Genomic DNA, 27,534 nt, shown 5'->3' with positions numbered 1-27,534 from the left:
ATATGTACATATTGTATATTTATTGGACCAAGGTACCTTTAATGTTCTTTCAAAGCTGCCGCCTCATAAGAATCGGAAATCAAACGCATTTGCCCATTAATTTAAGTTATTAATAGACATGTACGAATGAACCCAAAACTTCATTCAATTACACAATCTGACAGCTTCTATTTTAACTTGATTATGTAACGCTACAGTAGTAAAGTGCGTGAGTATTAAAGTTGAGGTTAGGTACATACGATGAGAAACCCCCTTAGTCCTTGTGCATAGTCATAAGACAAACACTGATTATTGGTCATGTTTTTAACACAAATCTTTAACCTAGGTAACTCTTATAAAACAATCAGTATAACCGCTCTTAGATGCTTTAATCTCACGCATACGAATTGGTTCGAGAGAAAGCTATTTGCGCGTTTTAGTTGTTTATGATTATTTGCAATCGACAAGTTATTAATTGTAGCGGAAGCCTATTGATGTGGTATGTTAAGTTGTTGCTTTATTCGAATTACATACTTTTTTGTGTAGTTATTTCTTTAGCATATGTATGTTAGGTACCTAACTGAAGAAAGACCATTGATGCCAACATATGTCAAGTGCATGTATAGTCGAGAATATCAGTTGCTTAGCTCGTAGCTTCTTGTCTCGGGTATCAGCTATGGCAACTTTAACAATTATAGCAATCATAAAAACCACACGAAGTACTTATATCGAGGCAAAACTTGTCCCAATTTTTCCCACACGCAACTTGGCCATATTCCAGCCATTCTCTGGCTGATGATGATGATGATCCTCTAACAACATGTTACGCCTACCACCAACCACGATCTCCTTGACCATAACAGAGGTTAAGGAGTTTGAACGTCATCTTCGATTTAAGAAGTATCTTGCTAGAGAAGGTACTCTAGGTAACTTACCTATACGTACCAAGAAACCGGTTCCTGTAGCTAAGAGCATCGAGACGGAATATAACGTTTTAAACCAATCAACCCCGGAACTTATCTCCAAAAGGTCATCTACCACAAGTGTCAAAGAAAGCTCTAAACTTCTGGCATGTCCGCCTCGACCACCAAAGCCTGGTGATGACTCTGTTGAAAGTAGCTCTCAGGGTATACCATCTTCCTCGCAAAGCGGTACTCCAAGCGCCTCGAATTTGTCGCATCCTATGGGCTGGGGAAACTTGCCAACGACGCTGCCTCCGCCATTCTCGAAAGAAAAACGATCCGTATCGGACGCGCAATCACTACCCTCGGTGAGCCTTTTCTATTATTCGGAGAAATTGGCAGAGCTAACTACTCTCGGTTGATAGAACTCTAGTGGTATGCAGGCGAAGCCTCGCCGCGACAGCTCCGGCCAAGAACCACCAGAAACGCCCCCAAGACGATCATCTCTTCGGATGGCGCATACCGACGTTCGGTCGGGCTCTCTAGTGAGTAAAAAGCGTAGTCGTAAAGGCCCTCGCTAATTTTATCGTCTCAGCCCCTTAGAAGTAGGAGACGACTTGTCAGTTCGGCGGTTAGATTCGTGGGGTCTATCGTCCGTTCTCCAGGCCGCGGCTCTCCGTCGCCAACGCCACACGCTAGTAGCTCCGAGTCTGGTTCTCCGGGGCGGAGGGATGAGCTAGAACCAATGAGCGGGACGGAACTTGGGTTTAGAATTTATAACGACTCTCTTCCGGCGTCATCGCAGCCGCAGACACCACTCAATCTCCCAGAATCACGTCACCAAAGTCGTCTTCACGGCGCGTACACTGCGCCTGTCCTACGAGTAGCCTCTCGATCGGCATATAGGTCCAACACTATGAGGGGAATGGGGGATGCCACCAGCAGTCCATCCGGTCTTGAGACACCCGGCTTTCGAGGTCTCTATAGCGGCCGAGAGAATACCGAAGACTCAACGCTGTTCTATGAGGCGTCGATATTCCAGGGAGAAGGCCCAGTAGAGGGTGAATAATATTCATAAGAAGAACAAACGGGCATTTTTAGATGAAGATGATGCGTCCTAAAGGGTCAACGACTCGTGAGCATTCCCAGCCGACAAAGCTTTACTACACTCGGCGAGATGGTGCACAAGAAGAAATAGAAGAAACAACAGGTTATCAAGCATATTATCATCAAACCTATTTTAATTATTTTCTAAGCAGGTGGTGCATAACGGCGGTTAGAGACTTGCTTTGTCGTATATTTGGGCAAAGTCGAACCTGGAGAGTTATCGCAGAATAATGAATACTAGAGGGCCCAAGCGCCTGGCGGTCCCTCTTCGCTGCGCTCAGAGGGAACCAAAAACCTGGGACAAACCAAAATTCTGGGACAGCCTTGGCAACAAAATACCTATTTCTCATATAAAATCCAAATTTCAACACCTTATATTTAATTCAACAAAATAAATAAAAATATATTTCCAATATAAAATATATTATAAATATTCTATTCTATATAAAAACATTTTTTTCGAATTTAAATAAAAATAAAAATAAAAAATGGTTATTTTTTTCAAAAAGAATTTAGTCGAATCCGAATATCCCACATATACCCCATACACTTTTTAAAAAACACCACATTATAACAGCCATAACTTAACCAACATTACAGCTATAAACATGCAACTTATATCAAAATTTTTCTTATTTTTCAAATAAATTTTTAATATTAACAGATTTTCTATAGCTACAAAATTCGTCAAGTTGGGGTTTTTATTGACCTAAAAATGGTTGAAAATGTTAGTGCAGCCCATACATTCTACATACTAAACACTATCTTGTCCCAGAATTTTGGTCTGTCCCAGGTTTTTGGTTCCCTCTGAGCGCAGCGAAGAGGGACCGCCAGGCGCTTGGGCCCTCTAGTAATGCATTCATCTCATTACCTACCTGCCATATTCTCTTATGTTCCAAAAATGTCTGATAAGGGTAATGGATGAGTACCTCCTAATGCATAGATCATAGATACTACAAAGGGATGACGCAAACAGTTGAGACGCGAACCCAAATAGTTGGGAGGGGAACCGGATATGAATAGCATCGTCAATGATGCTTTCTAATCTGCAAAGAAGAGGAGAAACAAACGGACAGTAGACCCGCATCCCCGGTCGATTCTTCTTCTTCTTCTTCTTTTTTTTTTTTTTTTTTTTTCCTCAATCGTTCTACACAGCGATCTTTCTGTTCCTTGGATTAGTGTCGGTTGATTAGTTTTTCCCGGATTCCTTTGTTACCTAACGTACGACATCACTTAGGATGGCGGGCTTGGCATTCAACGAGATGTGCTGCAGCAAATCGCGATCAACATCATTGTTCTAATGTGGGGTCTACGGACATAACCGGTGGGAGAATTCTGTCCCTTAACCGAGACTAGGTACCTCATAGAATGGGGCTGATGGGGAATTGTTTTAAACCAATGAAAAGTAGGTTGCTGTGGGAACTTTTCGGCCCCAGATGCCAAGAAGCTAAGACTTGGTACCAGCATCAAACCGTAGCAACCTTTGACCAATCACAGACAAGATAAGCTCTTTTAGAAGACCCCTAGGTTAGCCATTGCCTTACCGAATTGCTCTTGCATCCCCGACAGTCTGATCCTTCACTTACACTATGGTCTCGACATCACAGTGGTCTGAGCACCCTTTAAAAAATTGACGTCTACATAGTACATCACCCTAAGCACTGACCTGCAGCAACGGCTGCATGGATCTCACCAATCGGGATCCACACTTATCTATGGATGTATTTATGCTGCGTTTTTCTCTGCTATAGGTACTTTTCCATCCGATAGCCAATAGGATAATCCAATCCTTGCCGTTTTGCCCTTCTTCTGTTCCGTACCTTCTTTCTTACGCTTCCGCGGCCACACCCTCACACTAAGGTTCTCTTATGGAGCCTACCTTACCTACATACCTACATCTCTCCGTTTTCTCGTCCACCTGCCTACCTGCCTACCTGCCTACATTGCTACGCTACCTATTACTCTGTACAGTACCGTGTAACCCGATTTCCGTCTTAACTTTCCAGTGTGCACTAATAACACAGGCAATCCTTGTAACCTGTTTCTCCCCCATCTCATCCCATCCATGCGCATGCAAGCTGCTACTATTACTACATACCATTTCCCTACATGTACCTGAGGTTCCTTTTCTCTCTCTTCCTTATTTCTTACAAGAGTCTTCCACCACCCAGCCATCCTCATCCCTCTTTTCTGTCCTTATTTTCTACATATCATCCTCATCTCTTAACACCTCTCACTACTATATTACACACATAGACATCCTCATCCTGCTTCTCATCTCGTAGCATCCCTCATACATCGAGATACTTCCACCCATCTGCCTACTTCGTCCTAGCCTTCCACCCTGCCGTACCGACGGTCACCTACATACCGATCCCTCTAAGCCGTCAAATAATTATCAAACCACGCATTATCGAGTCGTATATCGTCTCAGAGCCCTCCTTTCCTCTTTGATACAACCGTCTTGGTCCTCTGCAAATCAGCTTGCGCTCCTTTTGACACGCGACACGATCATCACATTTAAACTGTCAAGCTGAAATCAGAAATCTAACTTGTTTCTTTTGCGTATCTTACCTAACATCTAGTGCTAACAGAGTCCAAAATGGCTTCTTTCGGACGTACTTCCTCCCCAGTCCTTACCATGTCACCAAGTGCTGCTCATCAAGGCGCGTTCGGCATGTCTTCCTTCTCGCATCACACCTCTCCTTTCAGCCGGGCTAAGACGTTCGCTGCTCCTTCACCTTGGGCTCAGCCTTCGATCGCAGCCCCTTCAACAGCAGGCCGTAAGCGATCCAGAGACGAAGCTGGCGTCAATCTCGATGTTGAAGAGGCTAAGCTTGAGACCATCGAGCCCGTCAAAGAGCCAGAGGATGGCTGGATATTCGGCGAAGGTATGACGCTCATCAAGTCGCCTTCGTCGTACGTGGCTGAAGCAGGTAATCAATCCGGTACCTGGGTCGAAGAAAAAGCGAATTCGGATAACATCCGTAAGAACGAAGAAGCTCGTGCCCTCAACCAACAGACACGGCCATCTCTCAGAAGCAGCAAATCGCAACGTTTAGACATGAACGCCATCGCGATTCCCGGTGCTGAGCCGCAGATTAGCCGCTCTAGCCCAGTTCGCGACGTCGATGCTGCTACGGCCACACCTAGTCTATCAGCCGATACTAGCAGCCAGCCTATCATCGACAATTTTACACTCCATCTCGGGATTGGGTGGAGCCGTCTTAGCGGGAGTGAGCACATTCAAGCTGCCGCTCGCGGGTGGGCGAGATATATCGAAAACCATTTCCCCGTCACGAACGTCCAAATTCAGCTAGAAAGCAAAGGGCTTCAGTCATATTTTGTCGAGGCAGCGGAAGGTTTCTTCCTATTCTCCGAAACTCTGCGACAGGGTCAGCTCGTCAGCAAAAACTTAAACCAAGCGTTCATCAATCTGAAGACGTCGCCGCCAACTTTTGAAGGACCCAAAGTCATGGTTGCTACAGAATCGCCCAAACCAGTCGAGATTGCGACATTCCCACAAGTCGCTATAGCCCCTGCTGATGTTGAAATGGACATGAGCTAAACTGCTAAAAGGAGAAGGTCACTGATTGCTTTTGTTGTAGGACAATGCCGGCGCAGCTTGGCGAGAGGTAACTTGGGATCGACAGGTATGGACTAGGTGCGTTCGAATTAATATTTTTATTAACGGGTTTAACGGCTTCCGCTACACGAATTCGAGTCAACTGAGATTTGGGCCAAAAATTGACGGGGCGTAGAGTATTCATCTAACAGCTCTTGTATGCATAGTTTGTACAATAGATTTCTTCATGACTCGATTACTTCAAAAGAAAACGATGTTCTTGTGATATAACTCTTGATATGGGTCGGTTGTTGTAGTTATACCAGTGTATGCTCTTGAAATGCTGCCTGAGCAAATCGCGGAAGGGAAATTTGGGCAACAGGGTTACATTTGTATGTGGGATCTCTAGGATTCAGGCCAATAATAATAAATGACCATGATATATGTTAGAACCTGTGATTTTCTATAAGTATTTAGTTTGCATAGGCGTGTACTGAATTTACAACATTCAGCTTAATAGGACGTTGATGCGTTTCGTATTGAATTATGAAGAACAAAAAGTTTTTATCGAAGACTTGGTCCGTCATCGGCCATGAGCAAATACTGTATGTACCTAAGTTAGTACCTTAGATGTTAATTTACGGGCCATCAGTATGGCGTAATCAAGAGAATCCATAATGATTCCGATTAGCGTTTGCGTAAGATAGCAGGGTGGGTACTTGTGATTGCTCTATTTTCGCATACATGCTGATAAAGTAATCGCATGCGATATACGTAGGTACCTACCTGCGTAAAGCAGTGGAAGGAACTGCTTCGACTTATCAATTTCCGAAAGTATCGTCTCCCTTACTTAAACTTTAATTCTTCCTTTTTATTTTATCCTCTTTTTTTGTTTTTTCTACGAGTAAATATATCCTTGTGACGACGAAGACCATTATTTCGGATCATTTTATACTACTGAAATGTATTCATGGATGCGATATGCTTTTATCGAATTTACTAAATATGGCAAGGCGTATTTCATCCAAGCAAGCTTAGGCTGGTCAGGCTTAGGCTAGCTGACCAGCTCCCCCCTCCGCTTTCAAGGAATTAAGATCCCATGGTTTCGAGGTCGTCGAGGTGACGAACAAACGACTGGCTCTAAGTGGCCAAAGCTAACTAAATCTCCTATCGATAGGCCACTGATGGCTGCATCCGGGTCCATTCTTCACCCATCAGGGCAGATGGTAACCAAGAGCGGTGCATCTAACTCCCGATTCAAACCACATTCTGGGCTCACGCATTGGTGTTGAGGCAATGGGATTTCATGCCCGTGTCGTGCAAAGCAAACCTCGACAAGGTGATACAATAAACAAGGACGCGGCAGAAGGCAGCGCGACGTCTGAACAAGCTTATATACATACGATCGAGTCTATCTAAGTATATCAGCCTGCGACGCGACCTCTACCAATTTCTTCTTCTTTTCTAGAAACGTTTCGCTCATGGTCTGTTGATAGAGGCCGCCTATTTATTCTCCAGACCGCTGTGGCGAAATCGTGAGAAGCACGTACTTTGCGCATCCTTGCATAGCCGCACAGGGCCCTTTACCACCTACGGCACCTATCAATCAACAGCCATCAGTCAAATCATCAACCCGAACTTGGCAATCTGCTGCTCGTGATGTTCCTAGGATAGTGGACCCGCGCATGCTGTCCCGTGCTTTCAACCCCATCTAGCTCCCTCAAGCTGTGGACAATTCGCAACAATAGAATTATTAGTTGATTCCTTTCTCAATACCACCGCCTAGACTTTTCTTTCGGCATCTGATTGAGCTACAAGGGAGGGAATCTTTGTTTTTTTTGGGGATCTTTTTTTTTTATACACCAATCAAAGATAGCTGGCCTCTAACGTTCGACGACCTATTTTATAATAAGCTACAGCGGCTGCGCCTTTCCCATCTAATCGCAAGCACGAATATCTATTAAGCTACCTATCAAACTGCGGAAACAGGATTCACACATTCTAGTCTATTCCCATCTATGACTAGGCAGGAGTGTAGCCCTCAATTCTCAAGTCTGAGAGGCCACCAATTCGAGATCCCCGCTACCTTCGTTCCTAAACCGTGCAATCTTCAGTCTTCATGATCTCACAATCCGAGCCTCTCACCCTCCGCGGCCCCTCTTCCGTTGTCTCGGCACGTAGCGCCTCCCGCCCGCATGCATCTTCTCGGAGTAAGCGGTATAACCGCTCGCACACGGGCGGAAGCTCCTATATCCCACAAAACGAATTCCCTGTATTTAGCCATTCGGGCGATGTCGAGATCTTTATAAAAGCCGGCGGGAAAGAGAACAGGTATCTCCTGCATAAAGATACCTTGACAAGATGTTCAGGATTCTTCGAAGCGAGCACCAGCCAGGAATGGTCTAAAGCAAGTTTCATGCCGCCAGCAGATGCTTCATCAAGAGAGCTCACGAGGATTGGGGAAGATAGCGCTAGTAGTAGTGGAAATGAGGTCGCGCGATCACGTGTAAATTCGCCCGCGCCACGAAAACGATGGCGATATGAATTGGACCCCGGGAGTGATGGAGATGATATACCGATGTTGGTGCAAAAGGAGGCTAATACCCTTAATACTGCCGGCTCCGCGCAGTCAAGCTCCCTTTTTGGAGGCGGTAGCGCAACCTCGAATACTCCTACCACGCGCAAAACGAGCCATTCGCACACGCATTCCACGAATTCGTTCTTTCGTTCGGTTGCAAATCTGTCCTTAGTGCCGACAAAGGTAGAGCAAGATGTGTCTCTCTCGCAGGCCGACGCCGACCTACTTCGGGATTACGATAATCTCTTCCGCATTTTCTATAATTATCCCCCACTGCTAGACGGCATAAATATCGCCGACGCATACGTACAGTGTAAATCGCTCCTTACGTTGGCGGATCAGTACGACGCGTTAGCTGTTGTAGGACCACGAGTTGATCATCACTTGCTACAATTCCAAAGCAGGTTATGGAAACAGATCGCTAAGTACCCTGTCAGCTATTTACGCCTGGGGTACTTGAGCCGAAGTAAGGTTATCTTCCAAGAAGCCTTGATACACGTCGTCGGACAATGGCCAGCTGGGGAACGGAGTATTAGGCAGTCATTTCCGGATATCGTTCTCGATATTATCGAAGATAAAGTCGACGAGCTGGAAGAGACAGTATCGAGGATCGAGGGTCGCCTCTTTCGCCTCAATCTTACCAATTCTCGCGGCGAGCGCATCACGCCTGGTACGTCGTATCTCGACTGGCTTGCGGTGTCCTTCTTTCGTCAGTGGCTCGCAGATAACACGTCGCCGGCTCCGCTGGCTCCCCCAAGTACTCGAGGACATTCTTCCCGTGATGGAGGGCCGTCGTCCCGCGCTACAGCCGTGATTGCTTCGGCACCGATGGCGCCGAATCTCGCAAGTTTGGGCCGTACTTATCGTACTCTAGGCGCTACAACAGGTGCCGGCTATCTAGGCCACGACGAGTGCAAACGCTTTCTCAAGTTGACTCCCGAGTTATACTCACGCGACAACCTTCGGCGGTTCGAGAAGCGTATTGATGAACTTAAGAGTGCCGCCCGTGAGATCGTACGCCCACTCATGGGCAGCGGGTTAGAGCTAGAGCTAGAAAGAGGCGCTGTTACACCAAGCAGTGCTAGTGTCAGTGGCAACTCCAACGTACCCATAGCCCCAAGTGGCATGACGAGTTATCTAACGTGCGTACGAGTGATGGAGAGAGATCTACCGTGGGCTGTTGGGGACTGAAATAACTCGGACTCGGCGTGTCAAGGTACACATATACACCATCAGGGGGACGAGAAATAAGACGACATGAATAATACGAAATAACGCAAGCAGAGACGACACGAAACAAACTGAAATAAGATAAAAACAACCAGCTACCCCGTTCGAGCCAGGATAAAGGATTTGTAGCTAAGCGGAGCCTATACCACGGATTATTCTTTGAGGATGTAGGTTGGTTTTAGCGGACGTACATGGTGTCTCCAATTATCCTAACGCGTTGCTAATACCCAAGGGCTAGCCCAAGTTTCTCGGGGTTGCATTGTTTGTACTGGGGTCATATATGGTCGAGTCTTTTTATTATGGAAATTCACTGCAGGATACCCACCGATGCCTATATCTATTTGCTTATTTATCTACATTATCTATATACCTCCCCACGTGGAATATGAAAATAAATTAAGAAATATTACAATATGATGATGATGATGATGATCATTTCCAGCCACAGAATTCATCTCTTGGAGTCGGAAGGATTCTGGCTTACCTAATTATATGCATATGGGAATTATATGCATATGGGTTGGGTATTTATACAGTACCTACCTAAAATGTGCCTTGTGGTTAAGGTACCCAACGATTTAACATAGTGCCTTAGGTATAAGTGAATTGTTTAGATTTCGTCGTTTGTTTCGTTTCGACTTATAAAACATCTGGGATTATCCACTACAGCATCACCAAGTTGACGATGAGATCCAGTTCAATTACAGAGGCCTTCCCTCCAATAGATTATTATGACCGGGAGAAGATTCTGCCACGGCCTCTAGTGCTAGATCGTGTCATGGAAGGCCGACCATTAGTATCTCGAAGCAGGCTACTTCAATTACCGTCCGATATTTTAACTGACATAGTCAATCTATTAATTGGCGACAAGTCAACTCTGGCCTCTTTAGCTAAAGTCAATAGCGATTGCAGACAGTTGGCTCGTTCGAGCCAGTTTGGCAAGATCAAGTTTAACTACGCCAACTCCCGAGCTCGGCAGTTACTATCGAAGCTTGGCCAAGAGCATATATCTAGAAGGGATAATAATAAACAAGGTCCAACCATCGGAGCTTGCGTGCGATGGATCCTAACGGCTTCACAGCCAGACTTTGTAATTTGCTTCATGAGAGATGAATCGTTTCAGACTACGAATAGGGAAACCTCAGCACAGCGTGAAGAGCAAGCTCACCAACAATACAAGTTGTTACGTGCCGATGTTCAAAGAGTTATCTGCTCTGCTCTGCCTAACCTTGAGGTTATCGTTTGGCATGACACATATCCTATGGAAATCTCATTTTTTAAACACATAATGGAATCACCGGCCCGTCACCTATGGCTCAGACGACTGCCTATCGAGAGACAAACCATCGTTACATTCTTAGAGGAACGTCCTATACCGCCAACTTGGCCATTACGCTCCCTTGTCATATCTCTGTATTTAGAGCTTCTGCCACGAGAACCAGCGCGAGAGGAGACTCACTTCGAGCTTGCGCCGGCTCGGTTCTTCGATTTACTTCTTCGATCGTGTGCACCTACTCTCGAATCCCTAACCTGGCTGCTGAGAAATAAATCTATTAACGGAAAGCTCATCCCTCAACACTCTAACGACGAGCTCATATCCTTTCCTCATCTCCGTCTCCTAAGGATTGGCGACTTGGGGCCGCCTCGTTCTATACTTCCATCATTATTCAGCGCTCCTCTTAGGCACCTCTCAATAGATCCACAGCCTGACTTTGAGCTTCGTGATATCCTCGCTGATTGCGGTACTTTCTCGGATCTCGAGACGTTGGTCGTCCAGCCTCTCCCTGAATCCAGGGAAGACGCAGAATTCATCGCGGGTTTTATTGCGAGGCACGATACGGTAAAGAAGCTACAAGTATCAGAATACGTGCAGGCGCGTGACGAAACGGCGCACCTTGACGCGTGTATCATCCCGTTGTTCTATACGGGGAGGTTTGAGCATCTTAGGACTCTCTCCTTGGCGTGGGGTGGAGGTGACTACAGCAAAAGGGAGCAGTATACCATTTCCGTGTCGGTGGCCTCACTAACGGCTATCGCCTGCCTCGCGTCCCTTGAGGAGCTAAGCCTCGGCGCGGCAATCGAGGCTGGGCCGCGTTGTCACTGGCTGGTCGACCACGACCAGTTACGCGATATCTTCTTCAAGCTAAAGAAACTAAAAGGACTCGCTCTCTACCACGAGAGATATCCCTGGGAAGTCCTCTCCAATTTCGAAAACCACCAGCGATATTACGTGGACCAGTCGTTTACCGACGACGAAATATCCGACGTGTTGGCTAGACTCGATCTCGAGGAAGACCCGGCGGAGCTAACCCGCATCGTGGATGAAGGAGGGGACGACATCGATAGGGCGTTGACAATGTGGGAGGTCCTTCATCGCAATCGCATGCTTAAGCTGACGGAGGCCTGGGCTGCTGCGTTCCCTAGCCTAAAGTGGACTTACTTTGGTCAATGGTTTATGGGTGTTAAGGAGGAGCTGGGACTGGGGGATCCGGGGCGGAAGAAGGCGGTGCCGCTGACGGAGAGGAGGTCTGAGCATTGCCAGTTTCTCGTGGATACGTTTACTATAGCGGGGTTTGAGGGGTGATTTTTATTATGTATGTGGTGTGACTGGGTATAGGTAGAAAGGCGAAAGAAGACTGCTCGTCGTCGCGGATAGGTCGTTATCGTGAATGTTACTACAAATATAAATAAAGTCGGGGGCATTATTATCTTTTCAGGCGTTTATAGCTTTACAATATGAACAGTAAAGGGGAAATGGATGAATGTATCATTTTTAACTCTCCCTGTAACTACATAGCACCTAAGTAACGTTAAGAAATGTATTAATGACTGGATATTTTCTTTCTTCCGTCCGAGCTAAACTCAAGAAGAAGATAGAGAAGCCGACAAACAATTTAAATAGACAAAAACGAAAAATGAAGAGCAAAATATTATAACCTAGTAGGGTACCTAGATATATAAATCTTGACCATGATCTATTCATCTTGGATTAAGTAACCCTTCCTATCATCATCTATATTCCATTCTGCCTTGTATTCTATTCAATGCTACGTGTATGTATGCAATGCAAACGCCGCCGAGACCAACCGCTGCTTGTAGCCTGAAATGCAATTTCACTTCTTCTTCCTCGAAAAGTACGCCTGCAATACTCCCCTAGGTTAAGTGTGTATGATAGAGAAATCAATCCTCACCCGTCAGGTCGATGCACGAAATATCACTACGACGCCATGCCGCTGCTCCCCGACCGGTGCCGTTCCGTGTAGGATCGCCGCCCCTAAATCTCAATAGCAGGTCATCGGCCTCGTCGGCCGCGACCTCAACTTCTGTGAAAAATCCAGGTTCGCTTTTACGAGGTGCGTATACTTTAGTCATCCTTTTAGTTGCGGTGAAGGTGTTGTTTAGAGTTGTCTGTCTATTCTTGTCTTTCTCCGGCTGCTGCTTCGTCTCTTTTGACTCTGAGACTCGAGATACTCGCTTTTCTGTTATGTTGGTTTTGGTAGATGGTTTGTTCCCGAGGGGGAGTTTGCTAACGACGGTACTTAATGGAGGAAGATCGAATTCGTCCTCTTCGCCTTCCGAGTCCGAGAGTGGTAGGGCCTCGACTATCATAGTGCGTGCTCGCTCGAATAGACGTGTCCCATTCTTACTTCCTGTGGGTGGCTGCCGCGGGCTTTCTGCCACAGGCAGTGATTCCGTCCTGGCTAGCTTGCGATGGGGTTTCTTCTCACTCGACTTCGGCGACGGACTTAGGGCTCTTCCTACATTACGGTGACTGTTTAATGTCCCGTCGCTTATCTGATCTATCTTTGTCGGCGTGGTAGGACGCCGCTTTCGAGGACCTAAACTTGAAGTTGAAGAAAGAGATGTTGTAGAGATATTTCCGGTGGTGTGACTATCTGGACCCTGTGTTGTGGAATGATGGATCGGGCTAGGCGACGTAGGTGGGCTAGAGGATATAATAATGGCCTCAGAAGCTTTCGTAGACTTGGCCTTGGGAGCCCTGGAATTGACGTGTGAACTCGCAATCGTCCAGGGATTGGTACTCGCATCCGGCCTTGGTGTTGGGGATGCATTCCTGGCCGTGGAATTAGATTTGGTCTGCTTACTGGATCTCGTGGGCCGCGTTTTTTGAGGCGTCTTACTGGTTGGAGCAGGGGGAGCTAAGCTCTGCGAAGGTATCCTAGAAACACCAAGTGGACTTCTAATCCGAGAAGGTGCAGGAGATACCGGCGTATTATTTTTACCAGCTTCTGTATCTCGTGGGACATTCTTGGTAACTTTGACGAACTTGTCTAATGCCCTAGAAGTGGTACCCGCGGGTTTACTCTTTTGCTTTGGGGCCTTAGCCTTCTGACGAGGCGCCAACTTGGCACGTTGGGCTTCTTCCCAGTCCTCAACTGTAAGAGGTATTCCGAGTTTTGCTATGGTTTCTGGCAACCAGAATAGGTCAGGTTCGACCGGATTAAATGGTTTCTTACTGGTCTTCCCGGCCGCTCCATCTTCCGCCGTAGGTTCGAATTCCTCATCGCTATTGAGCGCTAGACCATCTCGTCCATAGTCGATGGCCTCATCCGGTTCTTCTTGAAAATCGTAACCGACTATTTTGGTTGGCACGAAAGATATACGTAGTTCTGGCGTTGAATCCGTACTGAAATGGGTACGTCTACTTGTGATCGACTTTACCAGTTCCGACTCCTGTTTCTCTAGAATCTCAATGGAATCGGTATCACGATCACCGCGAGTGCTCCGTGTTATCAGCTTTCGCACCAGCAAACACGGTGCTAGAACCCTTATGAACTTGATAGCCCCTATTCGATAACTCCAATCAAAGGTTTCTCTAACGAACTCTCGTAGCCCTTGAATGTCAACCGGCTGATCCCACTGTAGTTGTCTTAATCTTTCGAGTGTCGAAGCGGGGGATACTACCGGGTGAGTATAGTATCTGAGAACGTCGATATTTGGAAAATCCTCGGGTATGGATAAAGCTTTGTGCCTCGTCTTAAAAAATCCGCTCTCGTTGTGTTGTAACTCGTAGGCCAGCCACTCTTTCCAGCTGGATATTTCAGACGTATCTGACTTTTTCAGTCTACACAAAGCCTTGCCGAATCCTGCTCGGGCGGCTTCGCAAGCTACTTTGATACCGGCGCCGGGAATTCCTTCCGGGAGGTAGTCACCGCCGCTCATGAGTGCAACTAGGACCATCCCTTCCCGATCCAGACCGGCGCCGCTTTCTAACAACCCTTGGGTGTCGTACATGGAGACGTGAGTAGGCGTTTTACTTCCTCTCGTACCTTCGGACGACCAATTCCTTAGTGTCCGCGTGCAGCCGAACATGATGGTGTCGACATCCTCGCTGAGTACGGCATCGACGATGCCAGTTTGCTGTAACAGCGCGCACTCGGCTTCTGCTTCTCCGGGAGCATCGTGGACTTGAAACCCGAACAGTCTAATCATTCGCTTGGCCATAGCTGTAGCAACGCCATCACCTCGACCAGACCGCTTGTTTCGCTTGAATACGGGTTTCCTAGGCCCGTCGAAAACGAAGATGGGTTGTATAGATAAGCCAAGCAAACGGAGTAGCCGGTAGAATAATGTTCGAACGGCGGGGTTAGAACCACCTCGGCCTGCTTGGACTTGGAATTGCCATATAGCGATGTCTATAGCTATACGCAAGGGGCGACCAGTCTCTTCAAGCTTCTCGACAGCAAGCTTTGTAAGCGCTATTCGCTTGCCGGTGCCAATTTCTTTATATATGCTATTTTATTTTGTTATCAGTGCAATGCTCGTGAATGGTATTTATAATGTTTTGGTACTGACCCTTTAATCCCCATCGCGAAATTCTACCGTTTGAATTGATGTCTCGGGCTATCTAGCCATGAATTGCCAGTCTCAACCATTAACCACTAAGGAGTAAAATTGATTAACAAATGGAAAGATTGTAACCTGCGTAAAGGTGGGATCGTTTTGGCGTTTTGGGCGATGCAATACGATACATACCATGTACCTTAGTACGGATTATGTAGTCATTCATAAGGGTAAAACTTAAATATTGACTTTTGACGGTGTTGGTATCCACTGGCAACGATGCACATGCAAGGGTGCTCATACTAAAAATGGAGCTACATAGACGCATGGACCCCTAGCTAGCTCTACCTTTATATGAATACCTAGGTGCATATGCATATTAACTTAGCGATCGTTTCGATTATTTCGATAATTTCGATAAACTTTGGTACCTAAGATAAGGCGTTGCAGCTGCATCTCCCACAACTTGTCAAGACACAAACGAAACAAACCTTACGCACGAATAAACCCACGAAGCCAATTCCATTGCCAATATGTATAGAGAGTAAACATACATAAATAGCAATGTCGTCGAGCACAGGCCCCAGTCTCCCTCACCGGGCTGTGTCCAGCATACGTGCCGGCGACCGCACATCAACTCAGGCACTCCCACCTACGCCTCATACCCCTCATACCCCTCCGCGAGCTTCCGTTGTTCCCTCCGCCTTCGGATCGCCCTCTACCTTGCGCGCCGACGATGAGGTTTTAGTCGTCGAATTAGGTTCGCGAAAACTACGTATTGGCTTTGGGGGCGATGCGGCCCCAAAGAGGATCGCGTCGTTTGGTCTAGAGCAGCAGAGGCGTGCCGGAGACTTTAGGGCTTGGGAAGCTGGTTATCAGGATGACTGGCGCCATAGAGCTGCCGGGAAGCCTTGGGGTTCGGATCACGAGCTGTGGCAGTTGGATTTGAGAGGGAAGGATCTTGGTCTTGTTGGGGATAAGCTCGAACGTGAGCTTAGAGAGGCTTTCACCAAGTGGGCTAATTCCCTTCAATGCTCCCATTTGGCTGGCTTCAGTTAACATGCATGCTCATAGATTTCTACTCATTGATTCCCGCCCAAGGAGAATAAGTCTAGTTCTGCCACCGACGCTGCCCATACCACTAATCTCTTCAGTTTTCGATACAATCTTTACTCGCTTTCAGATCCCTTCCATATCCCTTCTTTCGTCGCCAGTCATGTCCACCATGGCCGCAGGTACCCGATCAGCCCTAGTGATCAACATTGGCTGGCATGAGACGACCGTCACTGCTGTTTATGAGTTTAGAGAGGTGCATACTTGGAGGACTATCAGAGCCGGCAAACTCTTGGTGGAGGAAACGTACCAGTTTCTAAGTAATATTATTCGAGGACGACCAGCCACGGCCCGCGCCGAGCGTACCGAGTATAAATTGGAGGAAAACATTGTAAGCTTTGAGGAATGCGAGGAGTTCGCAACCCGCATGCTGTGGTGTAAAGGGGTCGTAAATCAGGTATCACAGGATACCACCGAGGGTCTCCCAACGCTCCACGAGCAGGACGAATCCGAAACAGCAGCGCCGGCTGATGACCGCGTACCTGTCGCAGTAGAACTCAAGTCCCCTAAGCCTCCAAAGACAGTGGAAATTCCGTTTGCGGAGCTAGCCGAACCCTGCGAGGCGGTGTTTTTTGAACCTAACATTTCGCCTTCTTGCTTTGATGACCATGAGCTTCCCGTACCTCTGTTAGCTTACCGGGCTCTATTGCAGTTGCCGTTGGATGTCCGCGCAGTTTGCATGGCGCGCATCATCTTCGCGGGTGGCTGTTCCAACATTATCGGACTTAAGGGGCGCATTTTTGACGAAGTATCACTTTTGGCCAAAGAGAGAGGCTGGGATCCGATCAGGGGAAAGGCGTATGACCAATACAAAGCAAATCCAAATCTACGACGGAACAGTAGTCGACAGTCTGGTGAAGGTCCTACTCCCGCGGTGGTTGTGACCGAAAGTAGTAGCGGTACGGAAGAAGCAGAGGCAGCACCACCTATAAATCCAGCATATGCGCCCCCTGACGTCGATCACGTGGAGGATAATATAAATAAGGAGAGAAACTACAAGCCGGCTGTACAAGGCACGCTTCGGGTAATAGACTCGCTAGGTGCTTGGTGCGGAGCAAGCTTAGCGGCGCAGCTCAAGGTGCCGGCTCTGGCCACAGTCGAGCGCGAATATTGGCTTCAACAGGGAGTTAATGGTGCATGTCGACCTAACGAAGTGGACGTTAAGGCGCAACAGAGGCAGAGCATGGGCGCCGGGGGATTGGTTAGAGGCCAAGCCTCGCAGGCTGCCGGTGGTTGGACTCTGGGAATATGGGGGGCTATCTAAGCAAATTAGCACGGGATATTGGTTGTAGGAGATACCCTGACACGTATTAGTTTAACATGGAATTCTGATGAAGATTATCAACATGCTACAGCTTAATTACCTAGGTTTATTCCTGAGTTTTAGTGCAACTGGATCTCCGTGTAGATGATATCGACCTTATTATGTATGTAGGCAGACTTATACCTGTCCAAGTACCTAAGTACTATAAGGCATGTTTTTGTGGTACACGCATGTAACTGGGTACCTTATCCGTGGATATGACGACGGAGTAATCCGTACATAAAGGACGTCAGGACGTGGAGGGCAGGAGCTACCCCTGCAAAATGCGGGGAGCTGAAGCTACTCCAAAAAAAGATTCGCGAATCGAACGACGCTTCAATTTTTGCCACTTCAACATTTAACATTCAGAGGGAGATATTACTCATATTACTCAATGCGAGAAAACAACTATTGCGCAACTCCGTAGCCATGATCAAGGCACCGAGGACACCTTTTGTGTGCCTCCAATGTCGACTAGTTGGACCTCAGAGAAGACAGCGCCTCCTACGAGGTTCTGCGACGGCACGTCTGTTTTCTACCTCAACCTTTAGATATAAATCTAGCACCAACTCTGCTAGTACAACTCCCGGTTCCGACGACATACCCATCTTGTCTCGACCTCCCACGGCCCCTAAGGCTAACATTGATATCAAACATATCCGGCAGAATCCAGCCCTATACGAACAGACATGTCTTGAAAGAAATTACAAGGCCCAAAGCACATATCCCGCCCGCATCATTGACTTATTTGCGCAATGGCAAACTCGACAGAGGGATAGCCGTAGCATGCGCGAGAGGGGCAATGCCTTGCGTCGACAAATCGCAAATCCTGCTACTATACAGCATGAGGACGAGGAGACTGAGTCCGGATCGGGAAAGGCAGAGTCGAGTGCTACGGCTACAGACGGGGATATTAAAGCCATGTCGAAAGAGCAACTTATCGAAGAGGCCCGAACCATTAAGGACAAGCTATCATCCATTGAAGAAGATGAAGCCCGTCTCGAGGCGCAAATGACAGAGCTTGCGCTCGCCATTCCTAACCTAACTAGCCCTAAAACTCCCGTTGGAGATGAGCCCCGCGTTCTTAGCTACATCAATGAGCAGCCGGAACCGACACCCTCCTCGTCGGATCGTGTATGGCGATCCCATGTGCACATCGGGTCTGAATTAGGCCTACTTGATTTTACCGCCGCCGCAACAACGTCCGGTTGGGGGTGGTACTATTTAATAGATGAAGGCGCTCAGTTAGAACAGGCACTTATCAACTATGCGCTTGCCGTCGTGACCAAGCAGGGCTCTGGGTGGCACCAGGTCGCCCCGCCAAGCATCGTATACAGCCACATCGCCGCAGCCTGTGGGTTCCAGCCGCGCGACCAGAACGGCGAGCAGCAGGTTTACAATTTAGCCCAGTCTGCCGCCGATGCCCAGCGCGGAAAGCCTGAACTCTGTCTCGCAGGTACCGCCGAGATCCCACTCGCCGCCATGAAGGCCGACACAATCTTGGAAGAGGCTGACCTACCTATAAAATATATCGGTGTGTCGCGATGCTACCGCGCAGAAGCGGGCGCCCGTGGCGTCGACACCAAGGGTTTGTACCGCGTACACGAGTTCACCAAGGTGGAGATGTTCGCGTGGACGCCACCTGATTCGAATGCCACCGCTGAGGTCTTCGACGAGATGCTCGACCTACAGACTGAAATCCTCCAGGGGCTAGGCCTATCGTGCCGTGTGCTTGAAATGCCATCAACCGACCTCGGCGCATCCGCCACCCGCAAATGCGACATCGAGGCTTTCTTCCCGAGCCGCCGCGGTCCGGACCGTGACGGCTGGGGCGAGGTGACGAGTGCCAGCATATGCACTGATTACCAAGCCCGCCGACTTGCTACGCGACTGCGCGGCTCGGCTGGTGCCGGTGGCAAATATACGTATCCCTGGACCGTCAACGGCACTGCGCTCGCTGTTCCCCGCGTCCTAGCCGCGGTGCTGGAGAACGGATGGGACGAGGCGGAGATGACGGTTGATATTCCCGAATGTCTTCGGCCGTGGATGGATGGAAAAGAGAAGATTGGGTTGAAACATCAAGCTGCTGTTACATAACAAGGTCCTTTTCCTTTTCTATGTGGACCCCAAGTCGTCGATACGTCTTTTCGGCAAAACAATAACCTTAAGCTTTAACTTTGTAAAAAGATAGTTAGTCCTGGGAATTCGAACATTAAAAGGGGTAAACGGGCTGGGTTACGCTTTTTGTACTATTACCTAGGTTATATATTTATCTACAGTGTCTATCTATACTGAGTGTCCCTTACACACACGCGATCGGGGAGTAAATAGCAGGACACGAGCGTGGCGTGGACATTACATATCGATATATCTCAACTTACGTCTTTTATTGACAAGGTAGGACAAAAGACAAAAACCACTTGTTAGGAGTGATTGATTCATGTATGTATCTATAAATGTCTCATCATTACCATGGGTATACATATAATATATAACGCTACACTATAAAAGTCTCATTGCATCCGCTCCTCCTCGTTCGCATGACACACAACAACAACTACTACTACTATTATTGCTACTCGTGATGACCAATTTCAACTTCTCTTCCAAGTAGCAAGTTACTAACTAATAGATAAGGTAGGTTAGGTAGGTACCTGTTAATGGTATACGAGTCAGTCAAGCAAACCCCGCTGCCCCATATGAACGAAGTAGCGTCTGTCCCATGCCTCGATTTCCATTGAAGAAGTACTTGACCTGAACTACACTAAAAGCGTTAAGTTTCGCAGACGTAGTCTAAAACACAGTTTCTCTTCCGAAAGAAAATAAACTAAAAATAACAATAACGCAAACGACAAAAGGTATTATTAAGGAAATGGGAAAACGAAACTTCATTTTCCAACCTTCCCTTCCCCCCTCTCCTCCCTTTCCTATCCTCATTTCCTCCTCCTTACACCGTTCACTCCCGCCTGCGAGGCCCCCGATATACGGCAAAGACAGGCAAGCAAGCATTACCAAAGGCATACGTTCATCCCCCATAAGCATGGTCCTCTCATCTCGTCTTCATAAACAAATATGATGAACCAAGGAACAGACATAACACAACCAAAGACATGACGAAGCAGATAAACCCCACCCCGTCGTACTCCGACCAATTCAGATTCTCCTTCCCTAAAGGCTTCCAAAAAGCTTGAGCGCGACGCACCACTACGCTACGCTAGTCCGATAACTTCATCATGTATTGCACATGACAATACCGCCTTCGCCCGTGAGGCTATCGGCGTCATCTATGCTTTCCAATGAGACGCTGTCCGGGCCTAAGGCAGTTTCGGTCCACTCACTTTGAGACCCTTCTTGATCTTCACTGTTATACCCATCCTCCGCTTCTGCGCCTGTGATGACGGTTCTTCCGGCCTCGCTCCCTGTCTCGTTTACTTCATCTATATCCTCTTCTTCAGCCTCCGGTGGTATTTCTGTAGCATCCTCGCCGTCTTCGTCTTCTCCCGGAGTGTCCTCGTCGGCAGCAATGACTACAGTTTCGTCTTCCATGGGTGTCGGCGTTTCGGGTTCCGGCTCAGACAGAGGCGAATCCTCACGTGCTTCTTCGTCACTCTCGCGCACTGCATCGACATTCTCTTTATTTACACTCAGGTCGCCGTAGCCTTTACCGGCGCCATTTTTCCCTGGCGCCCAGCTGCTCTTCCGTAACGCCGCACCAGCCGGGGTACGAACGCTCTGGCTACGCTTAATGCCACCAGCAGGGACGTTGTTAGTAATTTGGCTGAGGCTTAGAATTCGGCGGCCAGTACCTGTCGAGTTCTGCGGGACGAGACTTGCTCTACCACCATTGATTGCTATGTTGACTGCTGAGCGAGGCTTAGACTGCTTTGGGTTGGAGTTGGAGTCATCGTTAGGCTCTAAACTGGATCGAGCACCGGGGACACGCTTGCGGCTCATAGCCTCGCGGCCTTTAAACCCGGATTTCGTCATAAGTAGAGCACGGGAATGGTCTAAAACACCCTCAAGTATCCTACGCTCCAGACCCTCGGCCCGGGCATCCATTACTTGAAGTTCCTCGCGGCGAAGATGTAGAGCAGTCTCGAGAGAAGAAACATCCGCTGTTAATCGAGTCTTTTGACGGATCAGGGAGTCTTGTTCGGCCCTTAGGGCGAGGATTGATTCGCGGAGCTGGGCCTCTTCGTCTCGTAGGTATGCTAAGTTGGTTTCGACCTGGTCCTGCTCAGCTTTCTGCCGTTCTAACTGCATAGTCGTTATTTGAAGTGTCTTTGCACGCTCTTCATTCTCGTCTTCAATACGCTGCTTTTGCGACGAAAGAAACTCCGAGATGTCGGCAGCTGTCTTAACAACCTGCTGATGTACTTTGTCGAGAGTATCGAGCTGGGCATACGCTTTATCGGCAGTCTGCGTATGGTCGACCAGCTTATCCAATTTGATATGCATCTCGTTGTCCAGATTCTCTCGCATAGAATGTATGTCGCTGTCTAACTTAGCAAGCTTCGACTGTACTGCGCTATCATCATATTTCTCGGGTTTGGCATCTTCGATCTTTTGCAGGATGCTAGTCTCGGAGCTCTTAGAATGCTCATAATGTTGTCCAATAGTGAGGAGCACTTCCTTGATCGAATCGAGAATCTTTGGCTGATAATCACCTACATGACCTTGGAGGCCCTCGACAGCACTGATGGCTTGCTGGATATGATCTCGAGTTATTTGGTGCTCCGCCTTATCTGCGGTGTGGTTGTCTTCCGTTTTGCTGTAGAGTGTCTCGACTTTGTCAAAGACTGTTTTTGACGCCTCTTCCATTTTTTCGAGGGAGCCGGTAACAGTTGAGCCAAGGGTGTCAATTAGTACCTTGAGTTCTTCCGTGACGGTATTTGTATTGACCATAGCGGCCTTCATCTCGCCATCTCTCGATTCTGAAGCCTTTGTCCGATCTTCCATAACGAGCTGGAATTCATCATATCTCATCACAAGTTCGCCAATCTTCTCGTCAAGTTTGCTTCCCAGCACTTGGGTAGTTTCCTTGAACTTCTCATCGGTGTCTAGCTTGGCACCTACCATACTGTTCTTCGATTCCTCGAATTCCGACTTCACCAAGTCGAACATCTCCTTTAGGTTACTGCCGACGTCGGCATTCTTGTGTACCGTTTCGCTGAGACCCTCAAGGATCTTACCTAGGGACTCAATAGCATTCCCACCGGCCTGCAGTCTCTCCTTGATCAAGCCCTGAAATTCTTCTAAAAAGGTCTTGACTTCTGCGACTCGTTCGCCAACACCGGCAGTCTCTGTTTGTTGCTGCTCAAAGGCCTTTGCGTTGGACTCTTTGATAGTATCTTCAAGATTCTTGATGTCGTTTTTCGAGGGAAGCGCTGCAATACCGGGCTGGATCATCTCATCGACAGTCGATTTGAGTTCAAGAAGAGTCGCTACAACCGCAGCAACGTGGGTCTTGGTGACCTTTTCAGGATCTTGGAGGGACTTCTCAGCACGCTCTTTCATCTCATCTAGCGCAGCATTTATCTGGGCTGCGAGGGTTTCAATTGAAAGCAGATCCTCCTTTTTAGAAACTGCATCTAGTTGACCAGCCATGGTTGCTAAGGAATCCTTCGTTTCGAGCACGAGAGCCTCCAGCGTATCGACTTGATCTTTCTTGACTACTTGGTCTCCATCGATTAGGTCATCTAGGCGGGCCTTGGTGTTTCGAAGGATTGTTTCGATCGCATGCGCATCCTCTTTCGTAGCGGCATCGTCTAGGTTAAGTGGTGGCTCCCGTTCTTTCTCGACATCCATTGCAGAGCCTTTTCCAATGTCTCTAACACTCGACAATCCAGTCATCGATTCTTGCATACTTCGAAGTAATTCTTCTATTTCGTTCAAATCCTCTTTGGATACGCTGTTTTTAAGTATCTCTTCTAGCTCTGCTAGGTCATCTTTTGATAGCCCCTCCGGCGCTGGTGGGGGTGGGGGTGCTTCCAAAGATTCCATCTTGACCCTAAGCTGTGTCATCATAACCTCGAGGTTTTTTATGTCGTCGTGTTTGGCAAGGTCGGCAGGAATGAGGGCGTCGCTCGGAACAGCGCCTACAGTGGTGATAGCCCTTTCTTGGTTATTATCGCGAAGGGAGTCGATATTCGTCCGAACACCATCTAGACCTGACCTAAGAGCGTCAAGAATTTCGTCATTGGCAGTTAGATCCGCCGGTTTATCGCTCATCTTCTCAATGCATATTCGTAGATCGCTAAACCCTTCGTGTAAAGCATCAAGGATATCAGTAGTTCCTGCGTGAGGGCGAAGGAGTTCTCCACGTATCCTTTCGATACTATCCCGAATGGCTTCCATCACATCCCTATTGTCGCTCATTTGTGGGACATGAGGGACGAGAGATGAGTTGACGGTATCCCGAAGAGACTCGATTTCCTGTTTAATCAAGTCCCTAGAACCATCTGACACCTTTGCTACAAGCTCGGCCACCTCCTCTCGGAATATATCAAAGCTGCTAACAACGTTGGTCATGAGCTCCTCTTGATTTGAAGCACCGGAAGCCTTATCAACGTAACCTTCCATGTGCGTTCGGAGTTGCTCGAAGTTACTGGTAAGCGCTGATAGAAGCTCCTCATGGCCGGGAGCACTGGGAGCATCGGGGGCCTTGTCGGTGTTGCCCCCCATTTGTGCACGCAGCTGCTCCATGCCATTTGTGATATTGGCCATAAGTTTTTCATGATCAGAAACACCGGAAACTTTGTCAACATATTCTTCCATGTGTTCGCGCAGCTGTTCGAACCCGTTCTCAAGATTTGCCATAAGTTCTTCCTGGTTAGAAGCGCCAATGGCTTTGTCGACATAGCCTTCCATATGAGTTCGTAATTGATCAAGACCATCTCTGGTAGCATCCAAGAGCTGTTCAGTATCTCTTCCATTTGCAGCCACGTTCTGCTTCGCTTCCTCCGACACAGCTTTAAATTCATCCCGCATGTGTTGCATGATGTCGTGGAGGCGTTCCATGATATCAGGGCTTTCCCCGCCGTGAGGTACAAGGGCTGTGCTCTGGTTCGAGCTGAGACCTTCCTTGACAGCGTCTAGAACGTCTTCACGGGTTAGATCATTGGTCGAAGGGGCAATCGGGAATTCGAAGTCTTCGAGGCACTCTCTAACAGCCTCGAAGACATCATCTCGAGAAAGCCCAGCAGGAATGTCTACTTGTGGTGGCTCGAAGTGCTTCAGCGCTTCGACAACTGCTTGGAATACTTCATCTTTAGTTACACTCGGAGGTGTCTCGTGTTGTGGCGTGTACTGTTGCAACCCTTCTTTGAGGCAATCGAGGACTTCATCCCGGTCCAACCCAATTTGCTGAATTTCTATTTCAGGTTTGTAGTTCTCCCAGGCATCCTTAACTGCTTCCATAACATCATCACGGCTAATTTGGGGGTCGTGGTTGCGTGTCGCCTCTGTGTCGCTTAGAGCAGTTCTCAAGGCGTTATAGATTTCCTGGTAATCGATTGCCGATTTGTCTGACTCGGATGACACCCGTCGATGGTCTCTGAGACGCTGGGCCATGTAAACCCGTATCTGCTCCAGGCCTTCTTCTACGATTCTAGCAAGCTCCGCTCGGCTTGCCGTTTCGCTTTTGCTAGGAGTCTTGCCATGCGATTCGTCTAATTTTCGACTGAGTTCCCTACCCATCCCAAGAACCTCACCCCGAAGTTCCCGAACGAGAGCTTTAACTTCAGCCGTTAGGCCTCCTCCTTGGGCAACACTATCTTTAACAGAACGGATGAGCTTCACAACATCGTCATTCAAGGCTTCGTTTACTCGCACCGTAGTCGAAGAACGTCGACCATCTTTACCATTGAGCAGCTTATCAACTCTCTGGTTTACCACGCCACTGATTTTAGACCCTGAGTCGTCACTACTAAAGCTCAATGTCCTTCCCTTCTCTGAGCCACTACCGGCTCCGGGGCTCATCGGATGTTCACTGGCGAGTTTGAGGTGATGAATAAGCTCCTCTACTTTGCTGGCTGAGGCCATACCAGATAGCCGATCAGCTAGTTCAGACAGACGGCCGACGATCGTATCCTGACCGTCTTTCGTTCCCATATCTCTAATGATCTTCTCCAACAATGCCATCGTAGCAGGAGATTCTCCACCTACGAGCGACGGCGTACTAAGCGTAGACTCTCTGTCGATGGACGCCGCAAAACTATTGGGAGACGGAATCCTTGGGAGGGATATCGGTCTTGATATTTTCGAGCCAGGTGACATGTTGTAGGGCTTGTTGTCAAGATATAAACCGCCCGTATATGAATCCCGATGGTACCGGCTACCGTCCGAGTTTGTGACTAACTCACGCAAGCTCTTTCGAATATCCTCATCTCTAGCGTGCGTGGCCTCTTTGAGGCTCATCAAGTCGGTAGCATTATCTCTACTCCGACGACTAAGTTGGGACATTTCCTTCTGAAGAGCGGTTGCGATGTTGGTTAAGTTCAGAAGCTGATTCGAAAGGAATTCGGTGGAAAGCTGTTGCTTCATCATTGGTGTAGAGTTGTTCGTGACGGTTGCCAGTGGTGATTCGCCCTCGCGGGATGATATTGGAGGCATGTTTTGTAATGCCAACATAGTTGCAGACTGCGGTGGCGTATTTTCACCAAGGATACTCTGCGTTTGCCTCCTCACGGGGGGGCGAATAAGGGAAGGCATGATTGACGGCACGGGAGTAGGTGTCCCAGGGGCGGCGTTCTCCTTCTCTGCCGAGGTCAACTCTACGTCTCTGTCTCTGTCGTGGTCCCTGCCACGAATCGGCGTCGACGGCCTTGCGTGCCTATCTTTCTCAAGCGAACCTCGAGGAGTCGAATTGGCTGAGTCTCGATCTCTTGACCCCTCAATCATCAAGCTTAGATCTCTGACGCTACCCGGCTGGAGGGATTGCATTCGTTTGTGAGGACTTTGTCTTTGGACAAGAGAACGTTCTGGTGACGTCTCGTTGGCCCGTTTTGGGATGTGGGGGACAAGAGAGTTCTCGCGCGCCTTCTCAGCTAAAGCTGCATGCGCAGACTGAATAGCAAGCGAGGTACCACTTCGCGAAGGGCCCACGCCGCCAGGAGACTGAGGGTTCATTGGTAGAGGGGGCGGCGCCCGCTCTGGATCGGAGCTGTCCCACCTGGAGCTCTTTGTTAGTCGACGATATAATTACATACCACACTGCTAGGCAACTGGTAGAGGTAAGAGAAGCAGAGAGACAAAACTTACATTGGTATAATAGCTCCTCCTATAGAGGAAGAATGTTGATGTCTTAGAGGCCGATCGACCGGTGCGTCTCGTTCAACCGGTGGCATATTCCTAACCGTAGGAACGGTGTTGCTTCTCTCAGATTGACGGAATGATGTGTCTGAGTCGCAAACTTGCCAGGCACTTTATCACTCTGTGCAGTTATATGCTATTTATGCGTGATGCTTTGGAAGTTTGAAATTACATATAGGCCAGCCTGAGCTGCCCCGTCGAAGCGGGAAGTATGTAAAAGAATTGATGTTACTAGTCAAATCAGATATGATAAGTTGAGAGCGGGCTGGATGGACTTGAAGATTAGACAAAGTAAAAAAACGGAGCATGGGGATCAATCTAAGAAGGACCTGGTAATATGTGATAAGGTCCTGGTACTGTGTATGTGTATGTTGTTTGAAATGGGGTGAAAATGGGGCTGTCCCGCCTTTGCGCCGCTTTGTGTATGGACAAACAAATTAGACGCCTGCCCAATCCCAATTGAGTTGCAACGTCAGACGTCGCTGCCCCGGCAACCGGACCTTGGACCCATAATTATACATATGACATACCTACACCAGTCTACACTACGTACATGTACATATGTATGTATGTACCTAAGGCATGTACATGTTGATTTTCCATGATGTCTTAATTGCACGCAGTAGCCAAAATACCCACA

At 48.0% G+C, this 27,534-nt stretch overlaps 8 protein-coding genes across 8 annotated transcripts; 6 read left to right on the top strand and 2 right to left on the bottom strand.

The window, feature by feature from the left end:
* Positions 1-799: 799 nt before the first annotated feature.
* F5Y00DRAFT_265784 (uncharacterized protein) lies at positions 800-1,950 on the top strand (the record flags this gene model as incomplete). The annotated part of the gene is made up of 3 exons (XM_048011837.1): positions 800-1,249; positions 1,307-1,426; positions 1,477-1,950. 3 exons carry the CDS (start codon positions 800-802, stop codon positions 1,948-1,950), a joined length of 1,044 nt encoding a protein of 347 aa, XP_047861180.1.
* A 2,482-nt stretch (positions 1,951-4,432) lies between these two features.
* F5Y00DRAFT_172548 (uncharacterized protein) lies at positions 4,433-5,791 on the top strand. The gene has a single exon (XM_048004885.1). It carries the CDS (start codon positions 4,591-4,593, stop codon positions 5,554-5,556), a length of 966 nt encoding a protein of 321 aa, XP_047861179.1. The 5' UTR covers positions 4,433-4,590; the 3' UTR covers positions 5,557-5,791.
* A 1,351-nt stretch (positions 5,792-7,142) lies between these two features.
* F5Y00DRAFT_172528 (uncharacterized protein) lies at positions 7,143-9,505 on the top strand. Its single transcript, XM_048004884.1, has one exon. It carries the CDS (start codon positions 7,673-7,675, stop codon positions 9,320-9,322), a length of 1,650 nt encoding a protein of 549 aa, XP_047861178.1. The 5' UTR covers positions 7,143-7,672; the 3' UTR covers positions 9,323-9,505.
* Positions 9,506-9,940: 435 nt separating this feature from the next.
* F5Y00DRAFT_246753 (uncharacterized protein) lies at positions 9,941-12,194 on the top strand. The gene has a single exon (XM_048009212.1). The coding sequence runs from the start codon at positions 10,047-10,049 to the stop codon at positions 11,943-11,945; it is 1,899 nt and encodes a 632-aa protein (XP_047861177.1). The 5' UTR covers positions 9,941-10,046; the 3' UTR covers positions 11,946-12,194.
* Positions 12,195-12,243: 49 nt separating this feature from the next.
* F5Y00DRAFT_246752 (uncharacterized protein) lies at positions 12,244-15,414 on the bottom strand. The gene is made up of 2 exons (XM_048009211.1): positions 15,179-15,414; positions 12,244-15,116 (listed from the first exon to the last, which is right to left on the bottom strand). Exons 1-2 carry the CDS (start codon positions 15,190-15,192, stop codon positions 12,542-12,544), a joined length of 2,589 nt encoding a protein of 862 aa, XP_047861176.1. The 5' UTR covers positions 15,193-15,414; the 3' UTR covers positions 12,244-12,541.
* Positions 15,415-15,592: 178 nt separating this feature from the next.
* On the top strand, positions 15,593-17,639 carry F5Y00DRAFT_246749 (actin-like ATPase domain-containing protein). Its single transcript, XM_048009210.1, has 2 exons — positions 15,593-16,179; positions 16,241-17,639. The coding sequence occupies exons 1-2, from the start codon at positions 15,731-15,733 to the stop codon at positions 17,541-17,543; spliced, it is 1,752 nt and encodes a 583-aa protein (XP_047861175.1). The 5' UTR covers positions 15,593-15,730; the 3' UTR covers positions 17,544-17,639.
* Positions 17,640-17,931: 292 nt separating this feature from the next.
* On the top strand, positions 17,932-20,014 carry F5Y00DRAFT_246748 (seryl-tRNA synthetase). Its single transcript, XM_048009209.1, has one exon. It carries the CDS (start codon positions 18,012-18,014, stop codon positions 19,677-19,679), a length of 1,668 nt encoding a protein of 555 aa, XP_047861174.1. The 5' UTR covers positions 17,932-18,011; the 3' UTR covers positions 19,680-20,014.
* A 704-nt stretch (positions 20,015-20,718) lies between these two features.
* On the bottom strand, positions 20,719-26,830 carry F5Y00DRAFT_172509 (uncharacterized protein). The gene is made up of 2 exons (XM_048004883.1): positions 20,921-26,830; positions 20,719-20,866 (listed from the first exon to the last, which is right to left on the bottom strand). The coding sequence occupies exons 1-2, from the start codon at positions 26,709-26,711 to the stop codon at positions 20,814-20,816; spliced, it is 5,844 nt and encodes a 1,947-aa protein (XP_047861173.1). The 5' UTR covers positions 26,712-26,830; the 3' UTR covers positions 20,719-20,813.
* Between the last annotated feature and the right edge of the window lie 704 nt (positions 26,831-27,534).

This window comes from Daldinia vernicosa, assembly GCF_022497035.1.
Source record: "Daldinia vernicosa strain CBS 139.73 unplaced genomic scaffold F5Y00scaffold_59, whole genome shotgun sequence".
Lineage (NCBI taxonomy): Eukaryota > Fungi > Ascomycota > Sordariomycetes > Xylariales > Hypoxylaceae > Daldinia > Daldinia vernicosa.
The sequence above is the reverse complement of the archived record's forward strand: the minus strand, read 5'-3'. Positions and strand labels throughout refer to the sequence as shown.

Bases quoted from the DNA above. Each gene is read 5' to 3' on its own strand.
- F5Y00DRAFT_172548 (XM_048004885.1), top strand. From the start codon at position 4,591: ATGGCTTCTTTCGGACGTACTTCCTCCCCAGTCCTTACCATGTCACCA.
- F5Y00DRAFT_172528 (XM_048004884.1), top strand. From the start codon at position 7,673: ATGATCTCACAATCCGAGCCTCTCACCCTCCGCGGCCCCTCTTCCGTT.
- F5Y00DRAFT_246753 (XM_048009212.1), top strand. From the start codon at position 10,047: ATGAGATCCAGTTCAATTACAGAGGCCTTCCCTCCAATAGATTATTAT.
- F5Y00DRAFT_246749 (XM_048009210.1), top strand. From the start codon at position 15,731: ATGTCGTCGAGCACAGGCCCCAGTCTCCCTCACCGGGCTGTGTCCAGC. The intron at 16,180-16,240 runs GTGGGCTAATTC...GCATGCTCATAG, and splicing joins CTTAGAGAGGCTTTCACCAA to ATTTCTACTCATTGATTCCC.
- F5Y00DRAFT_246748 (XM_048009209.1), top strand. From the start codon at position 18,012: ATGATCAAGGCACCGAGGACACCTTTTGTGTGCCTCCAATGTCGACTA.
- F5Y00DRAFT_172509 (XM_048004883.1), bottom strand. From the start codon at position 26,711: ATGAACCCTCAGTCTCCTGGCGGCGTGGGCCCTTCGCGAAGTGGTACC. The intron at 20,867-20,920 runs GTGAGTGGACCG...TGGAAAGCATAG, and splicing joins AGATCAAGAAGGGTCTCAAA to ATGACGCCGATAGCCTCACG.